The sequence below is a fragment of the Stenella coeruleoalba genome (assembly GCF_951394435.1).
Source record: "Stenella coeruleoalba genome assembly, chromosome: 4".
NCBI lineage: Eukaryota > Metazoa > Chordata > Mammalia > Artiodactyla > Delphinidae > Stenella > Stenella coeruleoalba.
In genome coordinates, this window is record NC_137149.1 from 353,340 (window position 1) to 372,961 (window position 19,622).

Here is a 19,622-nt window from a genome sequence, read left to right on the forward strand (position 1 = left end):
AGGCCCCGGGCAGAAGAACCCTACAGAAGGGGTTTAACGTCTGACCCGCGGGCCCTGGGTTCTAGAAGCGCTAAGAGCACAACGTGCTCGCGAGCCCCACTGCCCAGCGGCCTGCGCTGTTCCATGGGCACCTCTGCCCACGCCGCGGAGCAGGGCCAGCGGCACACGCGCAGACTGGCTGCCCCTGGATTACGGCCCTCGCTGCGCCACCCGAGCCTCTGCCACTGCCAGGGGCACGCATTTTCTGTAAAGGCCACTGGGCAGCCCAGGCTGACCTCTGACGGCTTCCAGCCTCTATGAGCCGCACATACTGGACATCCGGGTCCGCTCCCATCCCTGCCCGGCCCCCGGCTCTGCTTCGAGCTCCGGAGACCCCACGTGGCGGCACACCTCTCCTCAGGCGACCCCGCTGCCTGGGGGCCCCCCCCGCGTGGGGCCGCGAGCGCCCGGGGAGCCGGGCTCTATGGCGACGTCGAGACGGTGGGGCCACGAGCAGCACGCGGAGGCCTACCTCGGTGATGGGCGACTTGGGGTTCACGTTGCGGGCGGCCGCGATCTCCTGGAGCTGGCTCACCAGCTCCGTGATGGACAGCCGCTCCTCAGGGTTGACCCTGAGCGTGGCACCTAGGGCAGAGGCAGCGTGTGCTCGTCCCGCGGGCGCCGAGGCCGGGCTCCTGGGGAGCAAGCACCACCTGCTCTGCAGGGGCTAGGGACCCCGGAGGCCCTGCGTTTTGCTTATGGTACTGATTTTAAAAGCAAGCGAGGGATGACAGCGTGAGGAACAAAATCACCGGAGCAGCCACTCAGGACGTGTGTTCACAGGGGTGCGGGGGACGTCGGCAGGGGGGACTTACGGATGAGGCCGTGGAACACGGAGTAGCGTGTGTCGTCGGCAGGGATCGCGTACTTGCCGTTGACGATGCGGAGCTTCGCCCCGTCCTCGAACGGGTGCTGCCCGTAGCAGAGCAGGTACAGGATGCAGCCCAGGGCCTGCGGGAGATGGGCGGGGCCCGTCGAGTCTCACCCGCGCCCCCGCCCGTCTGGTCGCGGCCCACGCTTGCCAGGCACAGAGACCATCCCAGTCAGAGCGGCCAACGAACTCCAGCCCTTCACGCTGTGATCAAAAGGTCCTTCCAAGATGCAAAGTTCCTGCAGCCCAGTGTGGGGATCTGCCGGCCGGCCGGCTGTGCAGAGGGGCATGTGGCCGGGCGACTGCAAGGAGGGTGCCCCCACCATGCTCCTCTGGGCTGACGTGAGCGCCGGGGATGAATCTGGGGGCTGTCGAGGCTCCACGGGGTCGGCACTGAAGCCAAACGTCAGTGTCCCCGCCATGTTTCCACCACAGCTCCAGCCACGGGAACATGATGGGGAACCAAACCCGACCAGTGTGTTGGGGGAGCAGCTCATTCTGGGCCCAGACCAGGCCAAGTCCCAGCGCCAACTCCCGACCTGCCTTCCAACTCCCGCATGTGTGCGTGCACGTGGTTCTTGGGCTGGGACAGGCTGAGGGCGCCCACCTGGGGTTGACCAGCTCATGTGTGTCAAAGAGTCTCCACCTACCCCTAGGACAGGGACTCACATCCACGGCGGGGCTGAGGCCGGACTCGGGCCTGATGGGCCTAGACCATGAGCCTCGAGGCGCGGGGGTTCAGGGCCATCTGTCCCTGCTCTTAGGGACACCGGAGAGGCCGCAGGACACCTGAGACGGGCAGGAGCAGTGCCATGTGCACGGCGCCATGCTCCCCGAGCTCTGTGCCTGACTCTGAACCAAGGCGTCAGCAGATACCTGCTCAGCCAGGCCCCACACTCACCGCATACAGGGACTGCCCTCCATCGATGGGACATGTTCCAGGAGATGTGAAGGGTCACCCCAAGTGTGTGGCCTGACCTCACTTTGAAGCCCCCTGCAAGGCGTCGGGCCCGGCCATCGCTCTGGCCACCACCAGGTCAGCATATAGCTGCAAGGCCATCTGGAGGTCCTCTTTCTGACCATGTGAACTGTGGCTTCGTGAACCCCCGGCCCCGTGAAGGGGCTCCGACCAGGAGAGCTCAGGTCCAAGGGTGCAGGAGCGACCTGTCTCAGGCCCAAAGCCCACGCAGCACCTGCACCCACTCTGCTACCCACCCCCCGACCCCACACCCCCGTCAGCACATCTCCGCGAACAGCATCACAAGGGCCGTTGAAAAAACGGAAGAACAAGCCAAGAGGAAAAGAGAAGGGAGGCTGAGGGGACCAGCAGGCTGGAGCCTGCGCCCCAGGGCCTTGCGCCAGCTGTGGCGGGGCTGCCCATGCACTGCGGGCGAGCGGCCTTACCCAGATGTCCTGCTTCTCGCCAATCGGGAAGTTCGAGTACAAGTCCACGATCTCCGGCGTCCTGTACATGGGAGTCGTGTTCCTGGTGATCTAAATAAAGGACACAAACGTATCAGAGGAAAAGTCACAGGTGAGTGATAGCCGCTACATTGCACGGTGGTCCCTGTGCCGCGGCAGTCGGCGCCCGTCGAGAGCCCTGGCCCAGGGCGGTCCCACGAGCGGCTCTGTGGCTGGGCCCTGCCAGGATGGGGTCAAGGGAACACGGGGGCCAGCACGAAGCATGTCTGGGGCATTTCAGTGCCACAGCAACCATGGACACACAGAACCGTGACCCGTGAAGAGAACGGCGCCCACGAGTCCTCGTCAACAACGAACAGGTGGGGGCTCGGGGCACCAGGTGTGGGAGTGGGGCGGGGGCAGGGCTGCGCAGCTCTGAGGATCCGCCCTGGGAAACGTGACTCAGAGCCCCACCAGGTGGCTCAGCCCGGCCCCAGCCCACGCGGCCAAGGCTTTCCTCCCCCTCAATTCTGCCCACCACCGGGCAGGGAATGCGTGTACAGCCCCGAGACGTGGGCGCGCCACTGGGAGCGCAGGTCCCGAGGGACAGCAGGGCGCGGGCAGCCAGGAACAGACACCTGCCCGGCGGAGACTCCACCCAGCACTCTTCTTCGGAACCCGGCTCCATCTCGGATCGCTCTCTTTGCTTGTGCAGCCTCCGTGGGCTGCTTATGTGCGTGGGCCGACGGTGGCACCCTCCCTCCCCTGGCCACGGCCGCAAACGTGGGTGTCTGCGCCCGCCCAGCGCTGCCCCCTGCTCACACGTGTTCGGAGCACGCCCACCCGTCTCCCCTGCGGCTCCCGTGGGAGCTGCCCAATGTCCTGTGAAGGTAGGTTTTTACGTGATTTTTTAAATTGCTGCGTTTGGGATAATGAAAAAGTCCTGGAGAGGACAGAGGTGCCGTGGAGACGTGAAAGCACTGAAGGCCACTGAACCGCGTGCTTAAAAGCGGCTAAGGTGGTACATTTCATGTTACACATTTCGCTGCAACAAGAAAAGGCAAGGAAGAAACAGCAGGTGTGGGGTGCGGTGAGTGAGGGTGTCTCCCGGGCCTCCCGGGCCCCCCGCCCCGGCCCGCGCTCACCTCCTCCTCCACCAGGGCCCGGCGCTGGGCGCTCCAGCTGTAGTCCGGGTAGTGCGATATGGTCGTGGCACTGCCGAAGTCGCACAGCTTAATGGTCCCCTGGTTACTGAGCAGCAAATTTTCAACCTGCGAAGTTCCGAAGACGGTCTTTATGAACTCGGGGTGCAGGCTGGACCGTGGGCACGCATGGGGTGTGGCGCCCGGTGGGGAGACGCTCTGAAGGCAGAGCGGCCAGGAGGCCTTCTGGGCCTGGGGACACTTCTTTCTGACCAAAGTCGGTGCATATACCTCAAAATGGGATGCCCAGAAACACAAACGGAAGTTCAAATCCACCACAAATCAAAGATAACTTGACCTAGTAACGTAGGATGTACAATGAAAGCGCTTAAAAACCTTAGAAGATGAAAAAAGAATGAACATACCATTTAAAAATAATCAAACACATCAATAACTAAAGAAGAAATCTAACAAAAGATACACAAAAGACCTCTTATTCAGAAACTGTGAATACATGCGATGAATTTTAAAATCCAAAACCAACAGGGACCCAGACTGCACTCCTAACGGGAAGGCACAGATCCAGCCACGGCTCCATAAGCCAGGTCCCACCACCAGCCCACATGCTAAGCGGGGCTGTACTTTTCAAACGGTCAAAACAAGTCAGAAGATCAGGATTCCGTGACCCAGGTGAGGGGCAGCTTTACTGACCCAGCCACACCTGCTCGACCCAGTGGCCAGGACGTCTGCAGTCTGCCGGCCCCACTCGGTGTGGGCTCCCGAGATGGACAGCCTCCAAGTCTGGACGCCGAGCAAATGGACTGTGGGACTCCACTCCCAAACGCCCCAAAGAGCGAAAGGTAAATCATACTGAAGAGGACGCAAGTGCACAACTGCTCCCAGCGAGTGACACGCAGCCCTGGGTGTGACACTCGTGTCTGGTACATCCCTGTGTCCTTCCTGCCCCTCCACAGAGCACCACGTGAGGACTCCCATCCACGGGGAGCACTTGCAGGGAGTCCCCCAGCGGGGCCGGCTGCCGCGGACCCGGGCACTGAGAAGCCCAACCCAGGCTGAGCTCTCGGACACGGATTCTTTAGTGTCAGCCTTCTAGTTTTTCACTTTCCTGAGACAGAGGAGAAACACAGCTGCCCCGCCCCCACTTGAGGACGGCACTCTTCTAGACCAGCAAGGAAACCAGGAAGGCTGGCTACAGATTGGACATGAGGGAAGTAGTACAGAAGTTTCTGGGAGGGAAATGGCACGTCTGGGGTCTGCTTTACAGTTTTTTTAGCAAGTAGGACTGAGGAGGGGCAGGGAAGGTGGGGAAGGGGGTTGGTGTGCTGCTACCCTGAGCCATGGTCAGAGTCGGGGCACTAGCTTTGTGGATGTTGGATTATTGTTAAAATCAGGCCACGGACCAGGAGAAAATACTTGCAGCACATGTAACTTAAAAAAGACTGCTGTAAGAATGTACAAAAACCAACCAACAGGACTTCCCTCGTGGCACAGTGGTTAAGAATCCAGCTGCCAATGCAGGGGACACGGGTTCGAGCCCTGGTCCGGGAAGATCCCACATGCCGCGGAGCAACTAAGCCCGTGCGCCACAACTACTGAGCCTGCGCTCTAGAGCCCGTGCTCCACAACAAGAGAAGCCACCGCAGTGAGAAGCCCGCGCACCGCAACAAAGAGTAGCCCCACTCGCAGTAACTAGAGAAAGCCCACGCACAGCAACAACGAAGACCCAACGCAGCCAAACGTAAATAAATAAATAAAACCAACAGACACCAGAAAAACAGCGAGAAAACAGCCCCTTAACCGAAGAGTGAGGGGAATAAGAGCACTGATGACTATGAACGTGGCAAAAGCATTCAGCATCATTAATCAGGAAAAGGCAAAATCACTAAGCCCCCGGCCAGGCGGCAAAATGCCAAAGGGCAGCTCCACGCACACACGGATCCCGGGTGTGCATTGGGATGGGCGTGCCAGCACCCCGGCAGGGAAGCACCCCTGCCCCCGCACCAGGCAGCAGGGCTCCTGCCCCAAGGCGGGTGAGGGAAGGGCGGCGGCGCGCGCAGCCCAGGGGAGCGGTCACCTCCTCCTGGCGCCACACTGGGCCCCCGAGCCCATGAGCACACCCACGCAGGCGACGACACCCAGCAGAGCAAGAGGGCTTCATCTGGACGGAGGGCTCCTGTCCCGCAGCGCGAGCGTGAAGGCGGTACCTTGAGGTCTCTGTGGATGATGGGCGGCTTTTGTCTGTGCATGTGCTGCACCGCCCTGCACGTCTGATAGAATATCTTCAGGACGGTATCGCACGAGAGCGGACCTTTAGATTCAATTTTCTTTAAAAATTCCACCAGCTGCCCTAAAAGAGACAATTAAATTCACATCACCACAGAGCTGTAAAGGCTACGCCCGCCCCAGGCCCACTGCCCTCCTAAGCCCACCGCGGGCCGGGGGCGGGGGGGGGGGCTACCCCGCCCTCCGGCGGTCACCAAGCCCCGCAGAGGAGTGTGCGACCTCCACCAGGGCCACAGTGAGTCACAGAGCCCTGCATGGGAGCGCCTGCCCAGCCACCAGCAGAGTCCTCCTACCCTGGGAGCCCATCATGACGCAGCAAGCTACAAGAAAAACAACCACGAGTGCGTATGTCTTTCCGAATGTCTCTAAGGAGATAATCACCGTGTTTCCTTAGGTAACAACGGTCCTCCGCCGTTAAGGAGAAATCTCCACACTGAACACGCAGACAACGAGGAGTGCGGCGTGGGAAGAGCACAGGCCTGGAGAGCGAGGCTCTGGGCCCCCATCCCAGGCCCCAGGACGCCCGCCTCAAGGCTGTGCCTTCCTGTCTCTGAGGCCCAGGCCCCAGTCCTGCTGTAACTGGCCGCAGTCCAGACCAGTGAGGCCGGCCGGTCCCCTCCGCGGCAGCTCCCTCCACGACTGTGTGCCGCGCGCCGTCTCTGCCGGGCTGGCCTCCGCGGCCGCCCCCTCCCCGGTCCGGGCCTCAGGCTGCCTCGGCTGCCACGCTCCGCAGCGCAGCTCCGCACGCTAGGGCCCGCGGTCCACTCGATGCAGCTGCGAGGGCGCCACCACATCTACAGGCCCCACAGTCAACCGGCACTCAGCCCGTCGCCCTGCGACCCTGCCTCCTGCCAACCCGCCAGCTCCCACGCCCCTGCCACCCTCCCGCAGCTCCCGGCACAGCTGCACAGCCCTTCCCCACCCTGACTCTGGACTGGGGCTGGGCTCTGTCTGTGCTGTGCCCTAACCCTAACCCTCAGCGGGGGCAGGGGGCCCACAGTAGAGGTGGAGCCCCAAGGGCCGATGGGGCCCTCAGGAACAGACCGCCAACCCCCAAGACGCAGACAGGGCACAGGCCCCATGAGGTGTTGCGAGGGGTCTAGAGCAGGGATGACAGTGGCCGCCAGGCTGTCTGGGGCAGCGGGGGCGAGCCGGCGCGTGCACGAGGTCAGGGCTCGCTGGCCTCTGGCGTCCCATGAGAATCAAGAGCGGTCTTTCTAAAGATAATTTTGTAGGTGGCACGGCGGCTGAGAGGGCACCGCGGAGGACAAAGCTGGGGTCCCAGGAAGGGATGGGGGCTCCTGGGGCATGTATCCAGGGTGGCCACCACCAGACCAACCTTCAGTGGAACTGGTGCCCACGTGCCCCTCCCCCACCACTCCCAAAGACCCTGCGTCGCCGGAGCTGCCACCGCCATGCCTAGTGCTCAACCTGGGCCTCGCGCGCTGGCCCAGATGGGGAGTCCCGGCAGCACCGCCAAGACTGGTGCACTCACCGAGGTCGCCGCGTCGGGGCCGCCCCCACCTCAGGCGCCACCCGCAGGCCCGCACTCGTGAAAGGCGCCCACGGCCTCCAAACCCAAGATCAAAGCAACGCCAAGGCGCAGCGAGCGACTGAACAACAAGCGGGGAGCGCTGTACACGAACCTCGGCTCTCCGGGGACACCAAGGGCCCAGAGAGGGCCCTGTGGGACCCGCGCGGCCCCCGCCGCCCCCGCGCATTGGGAGCCTTCCAGAGGGCGCGTGTGAACGTGGGGGCACCACGTGGGCGCGGCAGGCTCGCAGGAGAGGACCCTGCTTCACAAGCTCCCACGTGACGCTGTCTTCAGCGAGCATGAGGCCTCTTGCAGGTAGAACCCAGCGACGCCAACCATCCGCTAAGTGGGAGAACCGGGCGCCAGACCTGGGCTGGGCGGGTCGGCACTCACCAGCTGTGGGAACCGAGGAGCCAGCACGCGGCTGCATCTCGACGCCGCTCCTGGCCGGAGCCCGGCACTCCCACGCCACCCCGTCGGAAAGCGCCGTGCGCTCCAGGTTCCGCCTTAGCTGCTCGGGATGGGGACCCCCGTCCTCCTCCGCTCGCTCGGGGCGGGGATCCTGTGCACCTTGGCTCCCGGCTGCAGTCCACAGCACCCCCTCCCCAGCAGCCCCGACACCCCGTCTCTGCTCTTCTTTGCAGCATGACTCCTGCACTCACGGCCCCCCACCCCTCCTCCTGGGACACTCCTTGGGGGCAGTGACCCCTGGGGTTGCTTCCCTCCTGGGTAGCCGCCTGCCGCAGTCTCCCTCACTCTCCCCTGGCCTCGTGGCGGCCCCACATGCGCTGCCTGCGACCAATGGACAAGCAGGACGTCTGGCGGCCCCTGCCCCAACTCCGGGCCCCACAGCCAGTCCTCTACGCCTGCCGGACCTCAGGAGTCCTGCCCTGCCCCTTCCATCCACGAGCCCCAGGACGGGCTCCGGCCACCTCGCCCCCGCTCTTTTGCCCACATGGGTCCAGCACGGGGCAGGTGCTCAGTGCGGGGACGAGCCGAGCCCGACCCTCCAGGCGGGGGGCCTGCTTCCGCCACAGACAGAGGCTGAGCCCCTAGAACTCTCTGGAAGGCATGGGCTCTCCGCTGCCTTAAGTGGACACAGGAGTCCTCCCTTCAGAACACAGCAAGTGCAAGTGTGGCCACCTCGACGCAGGTGAGGTCGCAGCCGCTCAAGCCCACCTCCCCGGCCTCAGCTGACCGCTTCCCGCCTGAGGCGGCTTCCTGCTGCCCGAGAGCCCTGACAGCACGCCTCCACCCCTTTCTCAGACCCATCTCTGCCCCCACGCCCAGCGCAGGGACGAGGGGGGATGCAGCCTCTCAAAGAGCTCCCGCCGGACAGCGGGCCATGCTCTCTGCGGGACAGCCACCGTGTCTCCGGGAGAGAAGACCCGGGAGCACCTCTCGACTGCTGGGCGGTCCCGAGCCACTGGAACCTCACCTCGGCAGAGTTCCATGAGCAGCAGGAACTCGGCCTGCCCGGTGTCTGACTCCTCTTTTCCTATCGACGCTGCAGAACAAAACTGGACAATATTTGCGTGGCCTGAAAGTTTTTTCTGCAGGTGTCTTGTTAAAGGAGAATGCGTAAGTCTGCACGTTTAAAACAATATATACATAACATTAAGACACTAAGGTCAGAACAGTGAATGCAATTAGCCTGCAATCTCGCCGCGTCAGAGCCAGAAGAGGACAGCAAGCAGGTAGGGGGCAGCCAGGACTGCAGGAAGACGCAGGCAGGAGGGGGAGCGGGAGGGAAGGTGGGGACAAAGACCCCCACCACGCTGGCCACGCACCTGACCGCAGGCCGGCCAGGACAGCAGGCGGAGGGCGTGGCATGCGCAAGGCTGTGAAGGTGAACGAGGCTACCGGGAACCCAGCAAGGGGAGGACCCCTGGGCCCAGGCGGCCGGCAGGCTCACAGTGGACAGAGCTTTGAGACGGAAGAGAACAGATTCTGACAGCAAAGGGAAGACCCCAGTTCCAGGAGAGCACGTGCGCGAGTGGAGAGCAGAGCAGCGCCAGCCCCACAGACCGACGCGCCATGCATGGACGCCCCGGGGGGGCCCGCGCGCTCTGGGCAGGGCGAGAGGGACTCGGGGGGCTGATCAGAAGCGACACAGAGGCCCATGGGAACCAGGCCTGGCGAGGGGCTGGGGGCACAGCTGCTGGCCGGGCACCGTGGGCCACACCAGGTCACGAAGGACAGGCAGAAGGGCAGAGGCAGGGGGCTGCCCACCCCTGGCCTGGAGACCTCGCAGCAGGAATGACGACGCTCCCAAGGGTACAGATCTCTTATCATCACCCTGAGAGTGAAGAACAAGGAAGAGAACTCCTTCCTACTAGACACGCGCTGCAGGTAAGTCCAGGGAAGCCAACACGGAGAGGGCGTCACTGCGCAGCCTCTCGGCCGTGCTCAACCACAGCTGGACGCAGGCCTCCACGTGACCAGGAAAAGGATACCATGAAACACACTTCCTGAATGATGGCTCTGTTCTTCTCCTCTTCGTTGGACAGTAATCTCTGTATCAGGAAATAGCGTACGAGGGAAGAGTAGAGGCTCTATCTTAGTGCTCTGTACCCAAGAGAACACACACCGCGCATCTAAGGGCTCCCCCGCCTGTGCTTTAACATCTGACCCGCAGAGAAACGTGCCAGAGGTTACAGACCCTTGGAAATGGGCCTTTATGATCCAAGGGCATAGGAAAAACCAACAGTAGGAGGCTTTTCCCCAAACAGGCTAGAGGAAAGTGAGATGTGGGTCTAGTTCTGGATGCCAGAGTGCAAGTGCACACCGCCAGCTCGGCCGCCCCCGAGACAGGCCCTCTGCGAGCCTCAGGACAAGCTAGCACGCGTGCCCAGCACCCCGAGTGGCCCGGACGCCCCCTCCCACCGCACCCCCGTGGCCCTTATTTATAGATACACTGTGAACGCTGTTTTACACGAGTGGCCTTCAAGCTCCCAGCACTCGTGGAGCCCTTGCTTTGGCAGCTCTGACCCTCCTCCCCTGGCCGCCCGCTGAGTCCCCGCCCCAAAGTCGGGGACCACAGCTCTCCAGTCCTCTAAAACTGCTGAGGCTTCACCGGCAGAAGAAACAAGCAAAACAAACAGACACAGACTGCAAAAAAGAAACAAACTAAAGAACAGGGATAAATCTCTGAAAACACTGTCACTTAGACACCTGTTTCTTTTAAAACACACCGACACCCACAAAAGCGTTTGTCCCCCTTTATTACCTTCAGCGCATACTCTCTGCCACTCCCCAGATCTTGAGCTTCATACACAAATGCAAACCCTCCTGAAAATTAGAAAAATAGACATCAGTTCAGTGCTGTGATTTTATTTAACATTAAGCTTTAAAAATAACTTCCCCTGTCTCAAATAAAGTTTGAATAAGCATGGGAAAAAAATATCTTTACTAAGTAAAACACAAACTGGACTTGTGGCTAGCAGTTTGCTTTCTGCAACAATGATGGCCCCGATTCATATAATACTGCCTTCTAAATACCCTGCTTCACAGGAAGGAAGGGAATGAACACAGGAGCGAGATCAATGCGGGAAAATCAGCACAACTGAGGCCAGTCCTGTGAAAACAAATAAAAGACTAGTATCACACGTGAATGTGGATGAAAGAATTCTTAACAAATCATTAATTCTAGATAAAATAGAATATTAACAAATCAAACTCAACAACATATAAAAAAGGATAATACAGCACAACTAAGCAGAGTCGGTTTAATCAATGTAATTCAATTATTTTTAGTTTGATTTGCTTACTTTTTTCTAGTTTCCTACAGTGGAAAATTTCATCATGATATTTAAAACTCTCAGCAAACTAGGAACAGAAGGAAACTTGCTCAACCTGATGAAGGGCATCTCTGAAAGACCCATAGCAAACATCACTCAGCAGTGGAAGACCAGACGCTTCCCTCTAAGATCAGGGATACTGCCATTCAGTATCACACTGGAAGTGCTGGCCAGTGCAATCAGGCAAGAAAAGAAATAAAAGGCATCCAGATTGAAAAGAAGTAAAAATGTTTGTCTTTGCAGACAACATGATCGTCTATGTAGACAAGCTTATACCTACACCCCAAAAGCTACTATCAGTAATAAATGAGTATAGAAAGGTTGTGGGATGCAAGAGCAACATACAAAAAAATCAACTTTATTTCTACAAACCCTAAGTTAGGCAAAGATTTCTTAGATATAAAAAAAAAAGTATGATCCATAAGTGAAAAATATGATAAATGCACTTCATTAAAGATGGTTTTACTGATTTCTGGAATACACTGTTGAGAGGGTGAAAGACAAGCCCCTAATTGCTTTGCAAATCACACACCTGCCAAAGGACCTCTATCCAGAAAATATAAAGAAAATCCAAAGTTCAGTTTAACAACATTTTAATGAGCAAAATATATGAAAAGACACTCAACCAAGATAAATAGCTAGCAAGTAAGCATATGGAAAAATGTTGTGTCATTATCCACCAGGGAAATGCACACGTAAATAAGGATACTACTATACACCTATCAGAACATCTAAAAGTTCTTAAACCGACCTACCAAATAGTGATGAAGGTGTGAAGCAACTGCACGCTTATACACCACTCATGGGAATGCAGAATGGTATCATCATTTTGGAAAACAGTTTGGAGATTTCTTTAAAAGTTAAACATATGCCAACTCTACAGCCCTGTCATTACACTGCTAGTATTTACCCGGGAAAAATAAAAGCACACATCCACACAAGGACTTGTGCACGAATGTTCATAGCAGCCCCATTTGTAACTGCCCAAACTGGAAACAACCCACATGTCCATCAACAGTGAATGGATAAACCAATCATCCCTGCACAGAACACGACTCACCAACAAATAGGATGGAACTATTGCTAACATGCAGCAACAGGATGACTCTCAAAACGATTATGCTGAAGAACAAAAATCAGGAAAAAGGAGTACATGTGTATGTACACACAATTTCATCTATAGGAGAGCCTAGAAAAGACAGACTACTCTACAGTAACAAAAAGCAGGTCAGCGGCGGCCTGGAGGTCGAGGATGGGAGGAGAGGACTGTGAGGGAAGGAGGAAAATCGTGGAGGTGATGGGTTTGTTCACCACCTTGACGACAATGACAGCTATGCAGGCATACACATACACGCACATATACATATATATATATACACACACGGGACATATTTAAAGTGTTTTGACATATGTGCAGAGTTACTGTACGTCACTTTCATCTCAACGTAGCAGTTATAAAATTAAATAGTAAGTCAATATAAAAAAATAGATGAGGGCTTCCCTGGTGGCGCAGTGGTTGAGAGTCCGCCTGCCGATGCAGGGGACACGGGTTCGTGCCCCGGTCTGGGAAGATCCCACATGCTGCGGAGCGGCTGGGCCCGTGAGCCACAACTACTGAGCCTGTGCTCTAGAGTCCACGAGACACAACTACTGAGCCCGCGTGCCACAACTACTGAAGCCTGTGCACCTAGAGCCCATGCTCCGCAACAAGAGAAGCCACACAATGAGAAGCCCGCGCACGGCAACAGAGTAGCCCCCGCTCACTGCAACTAGAGAAAGCCCACGCACAGCAACGAAGACCCAATGCAGCCAAAAATGAATAAATAAAATAAATAAATTTTTAAAATAAACAACAACACAGTCACTTGTATTGTATTTAACACCCCGAAAAGCAGGACTATGCATTGTCTGTGAACACAGCACATGCAGAGGAAACAAGAGATGAGCAGGAAGCACATGCCATAAATTCATGGTAGCGGCTGCCTCTGAAGAGAAACAGAGAAATGCAACCAGGGGTAGGGGGTCAACAGAACCCTAACAACATCTGTGATGCTTCACTGTTTAGAAAAAGTCTGGAACCAAACACGACTTTTTAAAAAGCTACCGTTTATTCATTCTGGAGAGCAGGGACAAAGGTGTCTGTTCTGTTGTTATTCTTTCTACTTTTCTGCATTTTTGAAATTTTTCCTATTTGAAAAAAAACCCAATTTCAAATTTTGTGGTATAGCTACAGTAATCAAGACCGTGTAGCACTGGTGGAGGGACAGAGCAACAGAACAAAAGAGAAAAACCCCAGAAATAGAACCCCACGAATATGCCCAAATGATTTCTGACAAAGATGCAAAAGCAATTCCATGTTAGAAGCACTGTTTTTTCAATAAATGGTGCTGGAGCAATTGGACAGCTCCAGGCAAAACAAAGAACTTCAATCTAAACTTTACACTTTACACGACAATCAACTCAGAGCATACAAATGCAAAACCATGAGACAGCACAGGAGAGAAATCCTGGAGACGCAGAGCTTGGCAAAGAGTTCTCAGACTTGACAGCAAAAGCAGGATTCAGGAAGGAAAAGTGATAGAACAGACTTCCTGAAAGTTAAAGCTTTAGATCCACAACAGACCCTGTTCAGAGGCTGGAAGACAAGCTGCAGCCTGAGAGAAAACACTTGCAAACCACATCTGACAGTGGACTCGTACCTACAACATACAACGAGCTCTCAAAACTCAGCAATGAAAGACGATTCGAAAATAGGCAGAAGGCACAGAGACGTTTCTCCTATGAGGGTGGGAGGTGGAAATAAGCACGGCCTTAGCCTTTAGGGAAACACAAATTAAAGCCCCAATGAGCTACCACTACACACCTGCTGAATGATCAAATGAAAACACAACACAAAATACTGGCAAAGACTCAGAGAAACTCATCACGCTTTGTAATGGACTCAGCTGTGTCCCCCCAGAAGTCATGTGTTGAAGCTCTAACCGCCCCCAATGCGACTGTATCTGGAGAGAGGGCATTTAGGGAGATACATAAAGTTAAAGCCCTGACCCAACAGGACTAGAGTCCTTAGAAGAAGAGGAGACACCAGAACAGCCGAGGGAAAAGACCTCACCAGAGACCCTGCCAGCACCCTGGTCTCAGACTCCAAGCCTCCAAAATAATGAAAATGAACATGTTGTTTACACCACCTTGCCTGCAGTTTGTACAGCAGCCCGAGCAGACTAAGACACTCAGCCACTGCTGATGGGAATGTGAAAAGAGCACAGCCGCTCTGGAAAACAGGTTGGTGGTTTTCTAAAAACAAAACATGCAACTGCCATGTGACCCAGCACCTGGGCATTTATTCCAGAAAAATGAAAACACAGCCACACAAAAACCTGTACACGAATGTTTATAGCAGCTTTATTTCAAATAACCAAAAAACCTGGAACAACCCAGATGTGCTTCAGTGGGCGAATGGCTGAGCAAACTACGGCACATCCACACCACGGAGTGCTCTGCAGAAATAAAAACGAACTAGTTACAGACACAACAACCTGGATGGCTCCCCAGACAATCATGCGGAGTGAAAAAAGCCAATTCCAAGAGGCTACACGATGTGTGATTTCGCTTACACAGCATTCTTCAAAGGACAAATTACAGAGGAGGGCAGATTAGTGCTTTCCAGGGGTCCAGGAGGGGCATCTGGCTGTGAAAGGTATGAGGGACCCTTGTGGGGATGGACACATGCAATCCTGGTTGTGATGGCAACTCCAGTTTTTCCAGATGCTGCCACAGCGGGAACGGGCAGTGTACGCAGACCTCTCCGTACCTTTTCTTACAACTGCACATAAGTCTATGATGACCTCAAAATTAAAAGTCTACGTAAAAATAGTAACACTAGCGTATAAAACGCATGAAAGGAATGCCATGTTGGGCACTGCTAAGACAGTGCCCTACACAGTCATTACCGTGTATGTTCTGTAATCGGGAAATGGCTGACCTCCTCTTCCCCACATATGGGGGGGGGGTGCACGTGCGTGTGTGCGTGTATTATATAAAAACAGGACTCAGATCCAGAATAATAAGAAACTCCCACAACTCCTGCCCAATAAAAAATGGAAAAAAGATTTTAACAAACATTTCACACACAGAAAAGATACACGATTGGCTAATAAGCGGGTGAAAAGGTGTTGGACAGTATCACGGGGAAAATGCAGATTTGACCACTACACCCTCTCGAGAACGGGTATAACCACAACGATAGGCGCTCACGAGCTGGTGGGGCAGAAGCTGGCGCAGCCACGGTGGAGAGGGTTTGGCCATTTCATCTGAAGCTAACCCTACATCCCACCCAGAAGCCCGCACTCCACTCCTGGGCATTTTACCCAAGAGAAAGGAAAACACACAAAAACGTCATAAAAAATGTCGTTGGCAACTTTATTCACAATAGCCCCAAATGGGAACACCCAAAGGTCCATGGCAGGGGAGGGACAGCAAACTGCAGCAGAAAAGGGAACCGAACTTCAAAACCATGAAGCCGCCGGTGAGAGCACCCGGGCGCGACGCCAGAGACATGCTGTCCCAGAAGAGGGGACTCAGAGCCAGCAAGCGCCTGGCCGGGAGGGGGACTGGGGCCCAGAGGCTTTCTGGGGTGGCAACTTTCTGCACAGCCATCTGCTGCACAGGTGCGTGCATCTGTCACAGCACCTGCAGTCTGCATCCCCCCGGGTGAAGGACGCAATTCAAAGTATTTTTGATAAAAGAAAATAGGCACAGCATGTGGCCATGCAATTCCTGAAGGGGAGCCAGAACGGCTAACAGGCACTGAAATAAGCTCAATCTCACCCATCAGAGAAGCGCAGACCAACAGAACCGGATACCACTTTTATCCACTACAATGAGGAGGATGTGGGGAGGCTGGAGTCCGGCAGGGCCTCCGAGGAGGCCGGTGACTGTCCCTCCCACAGCGCAGGGTCACAGACAGGGGCAGGCGAGGTGGGGCACTGCTGGCAGGACAGCAAGCACCAGGCCAGGTGGGGCAGCAGCATGGGAAGCAGGCCGGGTGATCTTAACACGTTTTCCCTCAGCATTGCTGGTAAGCAGCAGACACTCCTACAGAGCAGAATTCCAGGAGCTCCACTGCACACACGTGATCACTACCTACCCTACAGAGACGCCTGCTCACGCAGACGGCAGGCGGTGTCTCTGGAGACGAGCAGGCCTGGCAGAGGCAGGAAGGAGAGCACCTCCCCGCAGGGAGACGTCCCCATCCCAGGACCCTCCCCGGAAGACACCCCGAAGTGTCCGGCCTCAGGGCCACCTCCCCAGTGTCCCGCTCCAGGCACCCACGCGCCAGCAGACAGACACGCACTGGAGAAGTACCGCAGGCCTGGCACCACAGGCGCCCAGCGGGCAGGGCAAAGCCAGTGGCCGCCTCCGCGCTCGGCTCCCACCTGGCCCTCCAGCGGCACCACTCCAGCAGCTTCTCTTACCTTCATTTCCTCTGGACACTTAACCCTCCGGGACACACCTAAGACGACCCAGGCTTTTCCTGGGACCAGAGCCTCCCCTGAGCTGCCGCCCGACTCCACCATCACCCCCCGGGGGCACTGGCAAGCTCCCGATGGCCCCGACCTCAGCACCACCACGATCACACTCCACATGAAGCACCAGGGACTGTGCCCCCCAAGTAGCCAGGACCCCATAAGTACTGCTCTGGTGATTATTACTGCTTTATGCTGGGTGCTATCACCGCGGTTAAAGGCTGACCTTAAAGCTGCCAATGGGCCAGTGAAGGGTCGGGTGGGCCAGCTGAGAGGGCGATCACTCAGGCACAAGACGTGGGCCGCCTCGTCCCGATGGCCACAACCGGCCACCGAGCCTAAGTCCCTGCTGCAAAGATCCTGGCTATCTGTGCTCTGCAGTGTCCAAAGAGGAAACGTCCCCTCGGAACCCTCCCTGGCAGAGACGAGCCCATCTCACGGGAGTGAGTCCACAGAGCAAAGCAGCCCTACAGAGCTGGGCTGCCCGAGGGACCAAATGCTCCCAAGCAGTAGCGATCCATCCCCGTTATCCTTTCTGGCAGAAGGAAGCATGAGCATGCAGAATCCGAAACAAGAAGACACGCAGGACGTATCCTGAAGCCCACTTGGACTAGGCATCTCTGACGTTGTGGGAACTCCCAGTCATTTGCTTTAAGAAAGTGAAAATTTAGAACAAATTTTGAAAAGGTTAGAAAGCTATCTGGATCACCCAACCCACCGTTCTGCCCAATAACCCATTTCAGACAAGTGCAAATTCCAAAAAGCTATGAAAACCAATGTTTTTTCCCTAAATCATTTGATAGCAAAATCTGATCTACTATAAACTCACCTGGGGCAACACCTGACATGAACTGATGTGAGGCTATCTGAAGACTTAATTATCCCACAGTGAGGATGCTTACTTATTTAATTACAGATATAGTAACACACTTGATTATGTGACACTTTCCCAACTCCCGCAGCAGTGTCCCAGGACATACAGGATACACACTATCTTTCTAAAACCTGAAGAATTCTGGAATTGTCAACATAGGTACCCAAGGGTTTTGGGTTCGGGACCTTCCCCATATTTATGCAAGACAGCCTGATTTCCCGCAGCTTATGTTCTAAGGTTGCTGTTTTATGTGAACGACTTCATACAGGTTTCTTACCATTCCAGTTCAGAAAGCTGGAGCTGCCAGTTCAGGTTAAGGGGAGGAAATCTACAGTTGCTAATCGCAGTGGTGACTTTCAGCTCCTGACATGCCCAGAGAGCAAAGGGAACAGGTGCTCTGCACAGCCACAGTGGCTGCTCCCCTATCCTCGTTCTTCATCCTGGGTGTTAAGCCACAGGCAAGAGCTTCCTTCTCTCCGTGACCCACCTCCCATCCCAGCCCTCCTCCCCCTGGCCCTGCCACTGCACCCAGCAGGGGTGCATCCTTACCCTCCCACCTCAGCTGCGCCCACTGTCTATCCACCCAGAGGATCCCCTGCACTGCGCTGTCCTTTGGTCATCAAAGCCTGTGTCTTACTTGAACTTCCACAAGGCAGAAACCATGTACCGTCCACTGCGAATTTCTTAAAAGAATCAAAATACTTGCCTGGTATTTTCAGAATAAGTGAATTGATCTGGGGGAACTCTCATTGCTAGAGATACTGGCCCCTACCTCTGAAAGAAGAGCCTGATGTTTTCTCACTAAATCACACCCAAAATCTCTTCGTTTCTGACAGTGGAGAAAAAGTGTGTTCTGATGCTAAGGCCAGAACATCACCTCAGGCCTTTAGGAATGAGGGCACCAGAACAGTCAGCCAGTTTCCCACCTCAAATGCGGCGCAAGTAGAAGCAAGAGTGCTAACGCAGGGGATACAGTTCTGCTTCAGCACCGGCCCCAAAGCCAACTGTGTTTAGCTGGTGAGCACCAGGACCAGGGAAATCTGCCATGCCAGACAGAACAGAAAAACCCAGATGAGGAACTAGGACTGCGCCAACATTGGTGATAAATTCTGGGTGAAGAAGGGAGAGGACGTTCAGGAAGCTAGAGAGAGCACGCGGAAACACAGCCGACTAAAGATGGACCAGCCCACCCTGCAAGGTTCTGTTCCGATCACACCTGTTGGCTCAGCTTGCAGTAACTTCCGTGGGATCTCACACAGAGGTCGGGGAGCGGGACGCTCAGGTCGTAAGGGAGGAAGCCCGGCTACCGGACACTGCGCTGCTGTCTGTCCCAACACCCAAGCAGGGTAGGACTGCGGTCACCCACGCCGGAGTTCCTGTCACCCGAGGAGGGCCAGCCCTACGTCCACTGCCCCACTACCGCCCTCCATGCGAGGGAAGGACCACGACTTAGACCCACGCCGCCGCACCGCCCGCCTCCGGACTCCAGCCTTCAGCCGTGCGGGGCCCCCTCGCTCCGCCTCTACTGTGGCCACTCGCTCCAGGCCCCGCCTGCCCACCATTCCTTCCCGCCGCCACAGCCTCCGCTCCGGCCGCGGGTCAGCCCACACCTGCCGCCAAGACTACCTTGCCCCGGCCTGACCCCAAGCCTCCGACAAGGAAGTGCCCAACCCTAGGCCGGCCTCACCCTCAGCAGTGGCCTCCCGGCCGGCCGTGACCCTCCCCGCCGCGGCCATTCTCCCCCGGCCCTGACCCTCCCCCGGCCGGGCCCATGCCACCGGCCCCGGCTTCACCTTCGGCCAGGACCCGCCGCACCCGCAGCCGCAGCTCGCCCATCTCCACCGTCTGCCCCACGAAATCAGTCTGGTCGCGGCCGGCAGCACCACCCAGGGAGCCCGGGCCGGCCAGGAAGTCGAGCGCAGACTGCAGCAGCGACATGGTGGCGGCCCGCGGCGGGCGCCGGACAGAGGGCTCGGCGTCCAGCCGCGTCCGGGTCCACTCGGCAACCGCCGGCCGCGAACCGCACCAGCTTCCGCCCGACGCCGCGACGCAGGGGCGGGAGCGCGTCGCCGCCCGGAAGAGCGCCGGCGCCTCACTTCCGCCGCGCCAGCGGCCGTGCATGCGCAGGGCGG

At 56.7% G+C, this 19,622-nt stretch overlaps 1 protein-coding gene across 1 annotated transcript in view; it reads right to left on the reverse strand.

The window, feature by feature from the left end:
* GAK (cyclin G associated kinase) overlaps window positions 1-19,609 on the reverse strand; it is a 51,080-nt gene extending 31,471 nt beyond the window's left edge. The window contains exons 1-9 of the mRNA XM_079920535.1: window positions 19,284-19,609; window positions 10,521-10,582; window positions 9,748-9,807; window positions 8,730-8,844; window positions 5,679-5,821; window positions 3,457-3,582; window positions 2,315-2,404; window positions 855-990; window positions 512-624 (exon numbers count right to left, since the gene is read on the reverse strand). Coding sequence (XP_079776661.1) covers window positions 512-624; window positions 855-990; window positions 2,315-2,404; window positions 3,457-3,582; window positions 5,679-5,821; window positions 8,730-8,844; window positions 9,748-9,807; window positions 10,521-10,582; window positions 19,284-19,428 — 990 coding nt within the window. The 5' untranslated portion in view covers window positions 19,429-19,609. The remainder of the gene's footprint in view (window positions 1-511; window positions 625-854; window positions 991-2,314; window positions 2,405-3,456; window positions 3,583-5,678; window positions 5,822-8,729; window positions 8,845-9,747; window positions 9,808-10,520; window positions 10,583-19,283) is intronic.
* Between the last annotated feature and the right edge of the window lie 13 nt (window positions 19,610-19,622).